The 15,881-nt window shown below is 44.1% G+C and overlaps 1 protein-coding gene across 4 annotated transcripts in view; it reads right to left on the bottom strand.

Moving 5' to 3' along the window:
* Nucleotides 1-15,881, bottom strand: part of LOC104597598 (kinesin-like protein KIN-7K, chloroplastic) — a 68,548-nt gene that overhangs the window by 11,181 nt on the left and 41,486 nt on the right. For all 4 annotated transcript variants that reach the window (XM_010259228.3, XM_088891371.1, XM_010259229.3 and 1 more), the window contains exons 9-13: nucleotides 8,255-8,333; nucleotides 7,444-7,511; nucleotides 5,765-5,827; nucleotides 5,495-5,599; nucleotides 175-279 (exon numbers count right to left, since the gene is read on the bottom strand). In XM_010259228.3, coding sequence (XP_010257530.1) covers nucleotides 175-279; nucleotides 5,495-5,599; nucleotides 5,765-5,827; nucleotides 7,444-7,511; nucleotides 8,255-8,333 — 420 coding nt within the window. The remainder of the gene's footprint in view (nucleotides 1-174; nucleotides 280-5,494; nucleotides 5,600-5,764; nucleotides 5,828-7,443; nucleotides 7,512-8,254; nucleotides 8,334-15,881) is intronic.

The raw sequence follows: 15,881 nt of genomic DNA, 5'->3' as shown, positions 1-15,881 counted from the left end.
TAATTACACTGCTGAGAATTCTAAACAAACAGTGCTTTATTAAAATAATTTTGAAAGTTCTGAAGGAACCAATCTATAAAAACAAAATTAATTTTGATGGAACCATCCAGTTTCAATTAGAATTTACCAATTATATTACAACTTATATCAACAGTAGCATCTTGGGAGACTCACAGATACACGCCCATGACCGCTTAAAGAGGACTGAAGAAGCCTCGTTAGTTTAGAATTTCTGTAAGGTATATGAGTAGCCTTTCCATCTGTTAATTTTGATATAACCTGCAATTCTATAAAGCAAGTATTAACAAATTCCTAGAAAATCTTATCTAGAACTATAACAACCAAAATGATAATTGAAAGCACAAGCCTTCTGATTAGACATGACTGCAGATATAAGTAAAAAGTGATGGCACACAAAAATGTCATAATAACTCAACATATGCTCGTAAGATGTTAAAAGGCTTGTGCTAGAAGGTGATCACTAGTGGTGGCAATCCAGATGAAACATAATGAACAAGGGATGTGGTATTTCGGGCAGGAGATTAGAGAAATTAACTAGATTATCAAAAGTATGGAGGCAACAGTTCATTGAATTCCTAGGTCAGCAAATGGGTTGGCTGATGCTTTAGCCAAACGAGGGGTTAGGCTGGTTGGTCACTTAAAAACAGGCTGTCTTGTATATCCTGTAATTCTCTTTATATTTTTTTATTAGTATAACATTTCAATTACTGATAAAAAGATATAAAATAAATAACATTTCACGCAGTTGTCAACATATACATTTTGACCTTTAGCAATCTGATTTTGGTTAAAGGAAAATCTAGAAAGGTTAGTGATGAGGGCAGATTTGGCCCTCTAGTGAAATTGCGACACGTGGCACCTCGTGACAACTAGGCAAGCACCCAGGCAACAACTTACCAAGTTGGTGTCCCCCCTGGGCACCGGTCTGGCTGGCCTGGAGCGACCTGCACGCGGCCTGGCGCGGCCTGCGCATGGCCTGCGCGACCTGGCCAGATCAGCCTGCCACAGGCGCCAACCTGGCAACCTGGCCCGGACACAGGCGCCGACCTGGCAATCTGGCCCGGACACAGGCGCCGACCTAACAACCTGACCTGGACATAGGCGTCGACCTGACAACCTGACCCGGACATAGGCGCCGGCCTGGCAACCTGGCCTGGACACCGACCCGCCAACTGACACAGGCGCCGACCTGACAACCTGGCCCGGACACAGGCGCCGACCTGGCAACCTGGCCCGGACACCGACCCGCCGACAGACAGGTGCCGGCCTGGCAACCTGGCCCGGACACCGACCCGCCGACTGACATAGGCGCCGACCTAACAACCTGGCCCAGGCGCCGACCTGGCCGCCTGGCACAATCGCCAGCCTGACAACCTCGAGGAGTTCATCACCGTACCCCGGTTCGGACGGGATATGACGTCTTACCATTTGAAGGCTTTTCACCCACCTAACCCGCGAGGGCACCACTATATAAGGACTCCGACCCCCAAAGCCAGAGGGGAGAAAAAAGGGATGGTAACCCCCGCTCTCTAGCTCTCTCATTTCTCTCCAAGCCCTCTGTAATCAGAATGCTAACTTAGGCATCGGAGAGTCCCCACCGGGAAAATACCCCCCGGTCCTCTGATTCAGTTCTCGCGGGTCCCTCAGCTCCCGCTGTCTACAAAGGAGAGAAAATCACCTCATGCGTAGGGTAGTCGGGTTGCGCTACACCAGAGAGCTCCACCATCCCCTGAGTTGCAGACCGACTAGGAGCAAGTCAAGTGAAGAGTTCTTCATCAGGCAGTTCGCCACCAGGCAGTTCGCCACCAAGCAGTTCGCCACCAGGCAGTTCGCCCCTAGGCAGTTCGCCACCAGGTAGCTCGCTACCAGGCAGTTCGCCATCAGGCAGTTCGCCACCAGGGAGCACTACCAGGCAGTTCGCCACCAGGCAGCTTGCCACCAGGCAGCTCGCCACCGGGCAGTTCGCCATCAGGCAGTTCACCACCAGGGAGCACTACCAGGCAGTTCGCCACCAGGCAGCTCATCAACGGGCAGCTCGCCACCGGGCAGTTCGCCATCAGGCAATTCGCCACCAGGGAGCACCACCAGGCAGTTCGCCACCAGGCAGTTCGCCACCAGGCAGTTCGCCCCCAGGCAGTTCACCACCAGGTAGCTCGCCACCAGGTAGTTCGCCACCAGGCAGTTCGCCACCAGGGAGCACTACCAGGTAGTTCGCCACCAGACCGCCATCAAGCAGTTCGTCACCAAGTAGTTCTCCCGCAAGGAGTTTGCCACCAAGTAGCTCATCACCAAGGCACGTCACCACTGGGTCAAACAACGAGGTACTTAGCCAAAAAATTTATACATCACAAAAAATGGTACGTGACCAAAAACGGTTACATCAATTGGCACCGTTTGTGGGATACGCTACGAAAAGCTAAGTTCTCATCCTACAAAAGCTAAGTTCTCATCTTACCAAAGCTAAGTCCTCACTTTTTTGAAGCTATCACTTTATAGTTTACATTTTTTATGAACTCAAAAACTATGCAGGGGGCTAACAGACTAAGTAGCTCTACCAACCTTACTTTCAATTCAAATAATGCCTCATCAGTCCTCTCCGCAAGGTCCCCCCTACAAAGATGAGCTCTTCGTGGCTTCCGCGGGAGTTGACGGCCAACAGACTACATAGGCGCCCTTACCGGTCGAGCCTTCCGAGGCTCCCGTGTGAGCTGGCAACCTAAAGTTAGTAGTGCTGCCCCCGAAGGTCGAACTCCTAGTAGCTTCTTGTAGGAGTGGGTGACCGGCCTTACGAAGCTGATGCAGCACAATCATAGCTCGACACCACATAGGCAAAGCCTACGGGCCACATTACTGCTTAAGACCCGGTCGCCTCTCCGGCACGGGCAAAGTCAAAAAAGAGTAGACTACGAGTCACTCCCAAAAGCCTACGGGCCACATTACTGCTTAAGACCCGGTCGCCTCTCCGACACGGGCAAAAGTCAAAAAAGTAGACTACGAGTCACTCCCAAAAGCCTACGGGCCACATTACTGCTTAAGACCCGGTCGCCTCTCCGGCACGGGCAAAAATCAAAAAAGAGTAGACTACGAGTCACTCCCAAAAGCCTACGGGCCACATTACTGCTTAAGACCCGGTCGCCTCTCCGACACGGGCAAAAGTCAAAAAAGAGTAGACTACGAGTCACTCCCAAAAAGCCTACGGGCCACATTACTGCTTAAGACCCGGTCGCCTCTCCGGTACGGGCAAAAGTCAAAAAAGAGTAGACTACGAATCACTCCCAAAGCCTACGGGCCACATTACTGCTTAAGGCCCAGTCGCTTCTCCAGCACGAGCAAAAGTCAAAAAAGAGTAGACTACGAGTCGCTTTCTCAGCAGGAACAAAATCAGCAAAAGTGAACTATAAGTTGCCCCAGAGCCTAAGGGCTACACTATTGAACTGGCGGAGACCCCCTCGTCTTACTGGCAGCTCGCCACATACAGGCAGCTCCCAAAGCCTAAGGAATTGGATCAAAACTTACTAGCTCGTCGACTTACGGGCCAAAAGAAATCTACTCCCTTCGCTGAGTTACTCTCAGCTCGGGAGTGGGGGGCAATTGATGAGGGCAGATTTGGCCCTCCAGTGAAATTGCGACACGTGGCACCTCGTGACAACTAGGCAAGCACCCAGGCAACAACTTACCAAGTTGGTGTCCCCCCCGGGCACTAGTCTGGCTGGCCTGGCGCAACCTACACGCGGCCCACGGGCGGCCTGCACGTGGCCTAGCGCGGCCTGCGCGCGACCTGCACAGCCTGGCGCGAACTGCGCGCGGCTTGCACGACCTGGCCAGATCAGCCTGCCACAGGCGCCAACCTGGCAACCTGGCCCGGACACAGGCGCCGACCTGGCAATCTGGCCCGGACACAGGCGCCGACCTAACAACCTAACCCGGACACAGGCGCCGACCTGACAACCTGACCCGGACACAGGCGCCGGCCTGGCAACCTGGCCTAGACACCGACCTGCCGACTGACACAGGCGCCGACCTGACAACCTGGCCCGGACACAGGCGCCGACCTGGCAACCTGGCCCGGACACCGACCCACCGATAGACACAGGCGCCGGCCTGGCAACCTGGCCCGGACACCGACCCGCCGACTGACATAGGCGCCGACCTGGCCGCCTGGCACAAGCGCCAGCCTGACAACCTCGAGGAGTTCATCACCGTACCCCGGTTCTGACGGGATATGACGTCTTACCATTTGAAGGCTTTTCACCCACCTAACCCGCGAGGGCACCACTATATAAGGACTCCGACCCCCAAAGCCAGAGGGGAGAAAAAAGGGATGGTAACCCCCACTCTCTAGCTCTCTCATTTCTCTCCAAGCCCTCTGTAATCAGAATGCTAACTTAGGCATCGGAGAGTCCCCGCCGGGAAAATACCCCCGGGTCCTTTGATTCAGTTCTCGCAGGTCCCTCAGCTCCCGCCGTCTACAAAGGAGAGAAAATCACCTCACGCGGAGGGTAGTCGGGTTGCGCTGCACCAGGGAGCTCCACCATCCCCTGAGTTGCAGACCGCCTAGGAGCAAGTCAAGTGACGAGTTCGCCATCAGGCAGTTCGCCACCAGGCAGTTTGCCCCCAGGCAGTTCGCCACCAGGTAGCTCGCCACCAGGCAGTTCACCATCAGGCAGTTCGCCACCAGGGAGCACTACCTGGCAGTTCGCCACCAGGCAATTCGCCACCAGGCAGTTCGCCACCAGGCAGCTCGCCACCGGGCAGCTCGCCATCAGGCAATTCGCCACCAGGGAGCACTACCAGGCAGTTCGCCACCAGGCAATTCGCCACCAGGCAGTTCGCCACCAGGCAGCTCGCCACCGGGCAGCTCGCCACCGGGCAGTTCGCCATCAGGCAGTTCGCCACCAGGGAGCACCACTAGGCAGTTCGCCACCAGGCAGTTCGCCACCAGGCAGTTCACCACCAGGTAGTTCGCCACCAGGCAGTTCGCCACCAGGGAGCACTACCAGGCAGTTCGCCACCAGACCGCCATCAAGCAGTTCGTCACCAAGTAGTTCTCCTGCAAGGAGTTCGCCACCAAGTAGCTCATCACCAAGGCACGTCACCACCGGGTCAAACAACGAGGTACTTAGCCAAAAAATTTATACATCACAAAAAATGGTACGTGACCAAAAACGGTTACATCAGTTAGTAAGATAGAATACAGTTGCCTAAGCAATCAAACTTTGTATTGAACAGGAAGATTACTTCATGTTACTGACAATACATTTTTCCAATCACTATAACAAGTGTTTTCTTTTTTTTTTCTTTTTTGTTATCAGTGAACAACATGAACATTGGAAAATAGGAAAAGCATCTAATAATGATTCAAGTCCATCAATCAGTTATCATATACTAGAAATGGGCTCATTAAAGATTTCAAAAGCATCCAGAATTCAAAATATGAGTAATTCTATCACTATAATAATGTCTAGGTTCTCACAGTTCCAAGAGTTAGCAAGCTTTTATTGATGTATGATCCTTCTTTTCGTCTCACACCATTGGTTTCAGCTCTGGAGCTCTCAGAACCTGCCAGATCGATGAGGTTCTGCATATACAAGTAAAATAAAAAAAAGCCATAAAAAATCAATAACCACATCTACATAATTGATGTCATCAGAAACAACTATGATTGTTGAACCACAGGCAAAGAAATATAGATCCAAAAGGAGTCTACAATTAGGTAACTAGAAGGGAAGTTTCAGAAATATACCAACTGTGACAAGCTTACTGCTTCTCCTTCGCTGTTTTCACCATATGGACTGCTCTCTATTGTCTGTTGACAAGGTTGTCAAAGAAAAATAAAAAATTGATACCGACAGGGTAGGAATACCAAATGGAAAACATAAAAAAAAAAAAATCATCAGACATGAAGATGAGGAAGTAACATCAAATCTTAATCACCTGAATCATCATATGCTCAAGTATGAACCCACATTACTTATTAACTTTAGGAATCTCATCTTCAGTAGATAACGTTATAGTTAAGAGAAGGCTTAGTGAGTTGAGTTGAGCAGGTAATGTTATACCATGATCAACTTCCAGACAGCCTCAAGTTTATAAAGGTGGAAATTTCATTTAGTCATAATATGGCTTAACGCATTTAGAAAAATGAAGAACTATAGATGAAAATGCCCTATATTTGATCTGCAATTGTCATCCTTGGCTTTCCTTTTCTTTTCTTGTGTACATGGTGATGGGGATCGGTCCAGGCATTATAAGACCTATTTTCATAAGAAGGCCAAGAAACAGGTTCTGATTTGGCATGGGGAAGACTCTCGGGACTTGAACTGATCTGGTCAGGGGTATGTTCGTCATTTTGACCAGTCCCATGTGGGATTGAGCTATAGCATCTTTTCCTCTATCTTAGTAGTGCTTCTCTTTCAATTTTCAGTTTATTTGCATTAGTAGGTAGAAAGTTATTATGTTTCTTGATGCACAAGACAAGGAGTGGCTTTTTTGTAATTATGGTGAACAGTATTCCGGGCCACACAAGTCACTCTATAAATAGATGTATTTTCTTCCTTTTGAAGCAAATGAAGATTTCTTTAGAGCTCTCTTGAAATTTTGTTGTAGCCTGTATGGAGTAATTCTAGGACCCTTGGAGTGATTCCTTGGGATTTCTATCTTTTCTCTTTCTCTACCCTTTCTCCTCTCTCTCTCCCTCTCTCTCTTCCTCTCTCTTTCTGTCTTGTGACAGTTTGTTCCATCCCTACTGCATCACATGGCTAACATGTTTTATTTCGTCCTCAGAACTCAGATAAGTAGATGGAGACCAAAAGATCATAAAAACAAGATGCTTTAGATAATTATTTAAGAACTTTAGGGTAACTAAAAAAGAAATTACTTTTCTAATAGCATATATTTCTAATTATATGAAAAAATTATCACCAAGTACACAAGACTTGTGATTTGGAAGTATAGGGAATCATTAAAAAGACTTAAATGGTTAATTAGAGATATGACTGTTATAATCCAATGGGGAAGGAGGTCAGCAAATGGAGTGGCTGATTATTTTGCAAAACTGGGGGTGCATAAGTCTGAACTTTTTCTGGCTCAGCTGTAATTCTTTTTGGTAAAAGGGCTGCACCTCACACCTCTGTTGGATTGCTTTATGTAATACTCTGTTGTAACACTTCATATTTCTTTAATAAAATTCATTAGTTATAAAAAAAAAGTACACAAGACTTATTCATACATTCCTAATTGGTCACCGAGCACAGCTGCAAGGCCCTCCAGCCAGGGATTAGAAGGATTTAACCAGTCAGACAGTGACCCACAACATCTATGTCATTCCAATATTTATGTACTTGTGCCTAAAAAGAATACAAAAATAGACAGATAAACATAAAAAAACTGCTGAAAGTAAGATGTTAAAAAAAGTTAAAATACCAGTGTAAATATTGTATGGCTTCTGCTGCTGAGTAAATTGAAACTTGTAGACCCAACATGTCTGTGCTCTGTTGTCATGACAAAATTCCTATAATTAATAAATAATAACCAGAAGATGCACAATACCTATATATCATTGATGACCAATCTAGACAGTAATATAGACTTCTGTCCAAATTTAGCGTACAAACTTATTAGTTATACAGCATAACAGGTAAGATCTTTTATTTTAGTTTTCAACACATGGAAATTTATAGACAAAATTAACAGTGAGAAGGAGCTTTAATTCTATATTATTGAAAGGGATCCACCACTGGTGTCCATCACCAAGCCTACTGCTAATCTAAATAGTATTATATAGATTGAGATCCAAATCTTCGATAGATATGGCACTGAACAGAGTGGAATGGAAAAACAAGATTCATGTAGAATTTATCAAAAAAAAAAAAAACAAGATTCAGATCCACATCTTATTGCTCAAGAAGAAGTTTTAACATTTCTTGAGTTTTCAAAACTTAGAAAACTTGATATCAAGCAATTCCTGCATACTTGTGCTATATTTTCTACATATCTCTTAACTGCCAAACTCCTTGGATGGAGTTAAACACCTTTGCCATAAGATTTATGATTTCCTTATTCACTCTTATTTCTTGCATCAGTGACCAACTGTAAAGAAGAGGCAGGGAAAGTAAAATCCAGAATGAAAGATTTGCATGTATGCATGTGTAATATATATAAAGGAACTTGTACACTTTGCATGCCCACAAATATGAACATATAGAAGCACTCATAAACAGAGCAAAAGTTTTACCTTCACCAGCTGCAATAAGGGACAGAGCATGAACAGGGGATAATACAACTTCTTCTTTTATCCCTTCAACATAGGTTCCCTATAACCAGTACAGGTAAAAAATAAACAAAAGCTCTTCCATAAAATCTAGGAAATAATAGTTCATCTAAGTACTATCCTGTTAATTAATATTATTATATAAACCTTCCTTTGTTGTATCAGTTCATGGAACATGTAAGAACATGGTTTCTGATTTTCTCTTTTACTGATTGGTTCAGTAACAAGATGCAAATATATATTAAGGAAAAAATGAGAAAACTATCCATCATGAAAGAAAAGACAAAGTAATGAGAAAAGATAAATCCCTTCAGGTATCAAAAGTACCTAGGGCAGCCCAAAACCAACAAGTACTGTACTGTACAAATATGACCATGATTTTCCATAGTTTTATGATTTTTTGTGGGCTTCCACTTCTACATGGAGCCAAATTTACACTGAAATCAAAGTTTAAAACCTTGTATATATAATATAAAGTAGAATAGCAATGGTAGGACCCTCTGAGAATCTGAACTCTCTCCACTCCCAACCTACATATATACTTTGTGCAATTGAATTGACTAACCTTGGTAACATTTTTTCCTTTAGAAAAGTTGAATTTGTATCATTTTAGTATCAAAAAAGTACAGCAGACCATCACCCCCATACAACTGGTAACATGTATGCTCTGATCAGACCAAACACACAATGTACAGCCACCTCCTACTAGCTCTGCTGGGCTTCAAAAATAATACTAACCAGCCATTACAAAAGTAGAAAAGTTTTGCCTCACAATCAGAAAGTATGACGTCTAAAACTATATTATTGTGCACTTACCTTTTCCAGCACAGGATTTACTCCACATCCCATACCTTCAAAAGGTTTTTTGGATATGTAACAGTACTTAATAATTTTAGGGAGAATGACTGATCAGCCCAGCTAGAATTCTTTAGCCCCACCGTACAGTGGGATGAATCCTGACCGTGGATTGATGCCAAATCCATGGGCAGGATGCGGTTTATAGGGGGGGGGCTACTAGTAGACTAGTAGACTATGGGGAGCTGTAATTTCAGAATTCTGCATTGGGCTGCAGTGTACTTTTCCCATAATTTTATTAATAGAAGAAAAAACCAGCTATACAAGTGGATTACACTTGGTTTACAAAAGACAGCATAGGCTGACAGAAAACAAACTGCGCCTTCACCCAGGTTCACCCCAATATAAGCTATGAGCTTTTTTTCTTTTGAAACAGGTAAGATAATATCTTTCATTGAATAAAAGTGAGAAGGTACAACCATTCCATGTACACAGAGATGATGTACAATGGGAATATACAAAAAGAAAACAATAGTATATGATTAAGAAAACAGGGACCGAGCATCAAAACAATCACTAGGCCAGGCCCCGTGAAAAGGAGTTTGAATGCTTAACCAGGAACATAACAAACCCTTTAACTTGTATTTTACAGTGTCTAAATCAGAATGTTTGTTTTAAAAAATGCACAAGTTTCTTTCTCTCCATACTGCCCAGATGATGGTTGCTAGTAAAACTCCCCAGAGTACCTTCCCTCTTCTACACTTGCACTCTCCAACCTTCAAACAGTGCCAATGCTGAGGCCAGGAAACAGAAATGAACCCCAAAACATTGTAAAGCCAGATTCCAAAGGCTGTAAGAAAAGGTGCAACGGATGAACAGATGGTTTGAGGATTCTACACTATCATTGCATAAAGAGCATAATTGGCTATCAAGCAAAATTCCCCTCACCAGCTAATCTTTTGTTAAATATCTTCAAAGTGACATAGTCCAAACCAAGAAAGTCACCTTCGATGGAATGCAATGGTTCCAAATACTAGACCACAGGTAAGGAACTTCTTGTTGTGCTCCCAGACCATTATGAAAGAATTTGACAGTAAAATGACCATCTTTCTTCCATTTCCACACCCTCTCATCAGCTTCTCTTGGGTTGGGTTTGATGTTTTGTAATAAACCAATAAGCTCCACCAATGGATTTATTTCCCAATCATTTAAGTTCCTTCTGAAAGTCAGTCCACAGACCACCTCATTATTGATCTGATCAAAGCAGTCTCCTACTACAGCATTTTGATTCAGAGCTATTTCACAAAGGGCCAGGAAAAGCTCTTCTAGAGGAATCTCTCCACACCATTTAAGTTCCTTCTCTCTTTTTGGCTGTTATCAGACTAATAGAACTCAAGGGCAGGCCGAATCATAATATGGTATCAGAGCACAACTAAGCAACTCGGATCTGCCCAGATTTCTGTTTTCTACGCACTCAATCTAGGGTTTTCTCTTGATTTCTCTGCCATCGATTGGAGATAAGGGAAAGGGCTGAAAAGGAGTGGTCACCCTCTTCCCTTGGAGGTCTCTATGCCTCTAGTTGTGCTGTTCATGGTCGGTTGCCGTGGTTTCTAAGAAGCCCACCCCTAATCGATGAAGAGAAGAGGGCTGATTCGTGTGGTGCAGTGGGTGTCTTGTGTAGTCTGATTTTCTTTTTGTGTAGTTTGTTTTTCGGGTGATGAGGTAAGAGATTTCAATCCATATTTTTTGTTACGAATCAAATAGGAAATATGTTTCAAATTGTATGATGGGATTTCAGACTGTAGAGTGCTAGGGTTTATGCTGTTTTTTTTTTGTGTGATTCGAAGGGGGAGTAGTCCTCATATAGTGGTGAGATTTCAGGTAGTCGTGGGGTAGGGTTTGTGGTGTAAAGAGTGCAATCTTCAGCAATAACAAGTGCTGAAACCAGTGTGATCAAGTAGTGTGCAGTGTGCCGAATTCAGTAATAACAGAATTCAGCAATGGGAGATAATAGTGATAGCAAATCTAATGTGATGATACCTACTGACTACCTGAATGTTCAAATGACCTCCATTAAACTGAATGGAGAGAATTATGTACCTTAGGCTAAATCTGTAGAAGTTTTTTCTGAAGGCAAAGAAGAAGGTGAAACACACAAGGGAGGAGAAACCCCCCACTGATTCTCATGAGTATAATGACTGAGAACAAGAGGATGCATAGATTATCACGTGGTTATGGAACTATATGGAACCCAAGATTAGTGTAAATTTCATGTTTCTTGACACTGCCAAAGATGTGTGGGACCATGCTAAGAAGTTGTATTCTGGTCAAGACAATACAACCAGAGTATATCAGCTGTATCGGGAATACTTTAATCTACAATAGGGCAATCAAAGTCTTGAGGAGTACTATGCTAGTATGAGAAATATTCGTAATGAGTTGAATGTTTATCACCCCCTCACTTCTGTGTCAAAATTCAGCAACAACAGAGAGAACAGCTTGATGTGACTCGATTTTTGGTAGGGCTGAAATCTGAGTATGAACCAGTGCGGGCTCAGGTACTAGGAGGGTCAGCTCTCCCTTCCTTAGAAGAGGTGCTTGCTCGACTTCGAAGGACTTCCATTGGATCTACTGAGAATTCTAATGTTTCTGATAGATCAGCCTTTGTAGTATCAAGTGGCTCGGGTCCGAGGAGATGTACTCATTGTGGTATGGATGGACATACCATTAATTATTGCTATGACTTGCATGGTCCACCCTCAACTTGGGCCAATCATGCCCTGACTAGTGACACCAGTTTCGGACAAGAGAGTCATTCAGCTGATCAGATGCCTCCTACATCCACAGATGTTCCTGGGAAGGAGATGGTGAGTGTTCCTCGTGATAAGTATGAGAGGTTTGTCCAATCCACATCTCAGCAGAACACGGCTACTTTCGCACACTTAGGTATGGCTTGTTTGGCATCCACACCCAATCCCAGGATTATTGACTCTGGAGCCTCCGATCACATGACTAGAACTCCAAGTATGTTTTCTTCCCTCTCTCATTGCTCAACATCACAATCTACTACCCTTGCTAATGGTTCCACATCCTTGATTTGTTGTGTTGGCAGTGTTAACATGACCCCCTTATCTTTATCCTCAGTTTTGTATGTCCCTAAATTTCCGTTTAACCTTATGTCTGTTAGTAAGTTGACCAAGTCACTCAATTGCTCTATTACATTTTACCCTTCTTTGTGTGTTTTTCAAGATCTCAAGACGGGCATGAAGATTGGTGGAGGGCATGAAGCTGGTGGATTGTGCTATCTTGACGGTGGTAGAAGAACATCAACAGTTCTCCAGTCATCTCTCTCTCCTCTCCAGTGGCACTGTCGATTTAGTCATCCTTCGCTGAAAGTTTTGAAATCTTTGGTTCCTTCATTGAGTCAACTTTCTGTTTTGAAATCTTTGGTTCCTTTTTCTTTGGTTCACTCAGATGTTTGGGGTCCTTATAAAGTGATGTCATATAATGGATATAGATATTTTGTCATTTTTGTTGATGATTATTCAAGGATGACGTGGCTCTATTTAATGAAAGAAAGGAGTGAATTGTTTACCATCTTCCAAAAAATTTATGCTGAGATTCACAACCAATTTGGTGTTCACATTAAAATTTTTCGTTCCGATAATGGCCGTGAATATTTCTCTTCATCATTTCAAGAATACTTGGACCAACATGGCATTATACATCAGACCTCATGTACCTACACCCCACAACAAAATGGGGTGGCTGAGAGAAAGAGTCGTCATCTTTTGGAAACACCTCGATCCCTCATGCATCACATGAATGTTCCCAAACCCTTTTGGAGTGATGTGGTGCTTACTTCTTGCTTCTTGATTGATCGGATGCCCACGTTTATCCTTGATGGTCATTCCCCATTCACTACCTTGTTTCCCACCTTGTCTCCGTTTCCTCTTTCTCCTCGGGTTTTTGGGTGTGTCTGCTTCGTCCATAATCTGGGTCCCGGGAAGGACAAGTTAGATGCACGATCCATTAACTGCATCTTCCTTGGCTATTCCCAGACCCAGAAAGGGTATAAGTGTTATCACCCTAGTCCTTGACGTTCCTTTGTGTGTGCTGATGTTACCTTCTTTGAGTCTACTCTGTTTTTCTTGGGGTCCGGTGATGCTTCTTCCTCCTCATCACCTCCTCCTCTTCCACTTCCAGTTGCGGATTCTGTTCCCCTTGTTCCAGCTGTGACCAAGTCCTTGCCTCTAGTGCCACCACCTGTTGAATGACCACCTATCCGTCAAGTGTATACACATCGTCCACATGTACCGGCTGCTACTCCTCTGGCTCCATCAACGTCAACAAATCCGGCAGTTGTCTCCACACCATCCCCAAACCTAGTATCTGATCTTGATCTTCCCATTGCCTTGTGGAAAGGTAAACACACTTGTACCCTTCATCCTATTTCTAATTATGTTTCACTCACTCACATTTTCGCTTCCCATCGCCAGTTTATCTCTTTGTTATCCTCAATTGTTGTCCCTAAGGATGTCAAGGAAGACCTTGCCTCTCCAGGGTGGTGCCGTACAATGGAAGAAGAACTTTCAGCTCTAACTCATAAATCATACTTGGGACCTCACCACTCTTCCTCCTGGGAAGCAGGTTGTCGGTTGTAAGTGGGTTTATATTGTTAAGTATTTACCTGATGGTAGTGTAGAGCGCCTGAAAGCTCGATTGGTTGCAAAAGGGTACTCACAAAAGGGTACTCCCAGTTGCTAAGATAGGTTCGGTTCGTGTTGTGATCTCTCTTGCTGCTATGTATGATTGGCCCCTCTATCAGCTTGATATCAAGAATGCTTTCTTGCATGGTGATTTGCTCGAGGAAGTCTATATGGAGCAACCACCAGGGTTTGTTGCTCAGGGGGAGGATGGTAAGGTATGTAGACTAAAGAAGGCTATTTATGGGCTTAAACAGTCTCCTCGAGCATGGTTTGGTAGGTTCAGTGAGGTGGTAAAGAAGTTTGGTATGAAACAGTGTCAAGTTGATCGTTTTGTCTTCAGTCATGACTCTCAGGTAGACTTGTTCATGGGTCGGCCCGGGCTGGGCTTTCAGTCTGTATTAACAGAATTTTCTAAGGCCCGAGCCCGAGCCCAGCCCGACCATCGGGCCTACAACTTGGGCCCGAGCCCGGCCCTCATAAAAAGCCCGAAGCCCGAGCCTGGACCCGAGCCCAAAGTTTAGCCCATACTGTTAACGGATGAATAGAGAGAGAGATTATAAAGAAAAGAATAAAAAATGTATATATTAAATTATAAATATATATTTTAATAAATATTATATTATTTATATATTTTATATAATATATAAAATACATATTATATATTTTATAAAATATATAATGCTGAGTCGGGCCGGGCCGGGCTCTTTTGACAAATCCCGAGCCCGGCCCGAAACACAGTCGAGCTTACTGTGTTAGGCCTGAGGTCAGGCCTGCGGGCCTAATTACATGACCAAGCCCGACCGGGGTGTGGGCCGGGCCATCGGGCTACCCAGCCCATGAACATGTCTACTCTCAGGTAGGAAAATCCTATTGGTGGTGTATGTAGATGATATTGTTATTATCGGGAATGATAAAATGGGCATTGATAGGTTGAAGACTTTTCTACAGGAACATTTTCAAACAAAGGACCTTGGTAAATTGAAATATTTCTTGGGGATAGAAGTAGCAAGGTCTAAGCATGGTATTAATGTGTCAGAGGAAATATGTGCTTGATTTGCTAGAGGAAACAGGTTTGTTAGGTGCTAAACCAACTAAAACACCTATGGAAACAAATACTAAGCTGAGCAGTGATATGGGTGAAGTATTTGAAGACCCTGGCAGATACCCGTGACTTGTAGGTAAACTGAACTACCCAACCATTACTCGGCCAGATATTTCATTTGTGGTTAGTGTGGTAAGTCAGTTCATGCAAAAACCTTTGGTTCCTCATTGGGATGCGGTTTTAAGAATTGTGAGGTATTTAAAAGGGGCTCCTAGTCGTGGTTTGATATACCAAGGTGGTGGAAAACTTGAAATAAAAGGATATACTGATGCTGACTGGACCGGTTCTATGTCTGATAGGAGGTCTACCACAGGCTATTGCACTTTACTTGGGGGTAATCTGGTGACATGGAAAAGTAAGAAGCAAATAGTCATGGCGAGAAGCAATGCAGAGGCATAATATAAAGCTATGGCACATACTACTTGTGAATTAGTGTGGCTAAGGAACCTTCTACAGGAGATAGGATATGATGTTAACACTCCAATGAAGCTCTATTGCTGCAGTTCATATTTCTTCTAATCCGGTGTTTCATGAAAGAACCAAGCACATAGAGGTTGACTATTACTTTGTGAGAGAGAAGGTGCTGAATGGAGTGATAGACACTGCATATGTTAACACAGGGAACCAGTGGGTAGACTTATTTACAAAAGGGTTGAGTCGGGGAAGAGTGGATTACATATGTAACAAGTTGGGATTATATGATATATACTCACCAGCTTGAGGGGGAGTGTTAGTGTAGGGGTATTTTTGTCTTTATATTTATGTTGAGGTTGCTGATCTGTAATATTATATTAGAACTAGTGTCCCTCACTTAAGGGCACATGTGTCTTTTCCATTATGTTAGTAATATAAAACATGTCTGGCCGAATGGGAGAGGTAATTTTTTCTCTCATTCGAACTAGACTTTTCTTCTCTCCTTTTCTCCTCTTTTCTCTCTCTTTCTTTCTTCTTTCTTCTCTCTTTTTGGCTGTTATCAAACTAATAG

This window comes from Nelumbo nucifera, chromosome 7 (genome assembly GCF_055504915.1).
Source record: "Nelumbo nucifera cultivar China Antique chromosome 7, China Antique-T2T, whole genome shotgun sequence".
Classification (NCBI taxonomy): domain Eukaryota; kingdom Viridiplantae; phylum Streptophyta; class Magnoliopsida; order Proteales; family Nelumbonaceae; genus Nelumbo; species Nelumbo nucifera.
The sequence above is the reverse complement of the archived record's forward strand: the minus strand, read 5'-3'. Positions and strand labels throughout refer to the sequence as shown.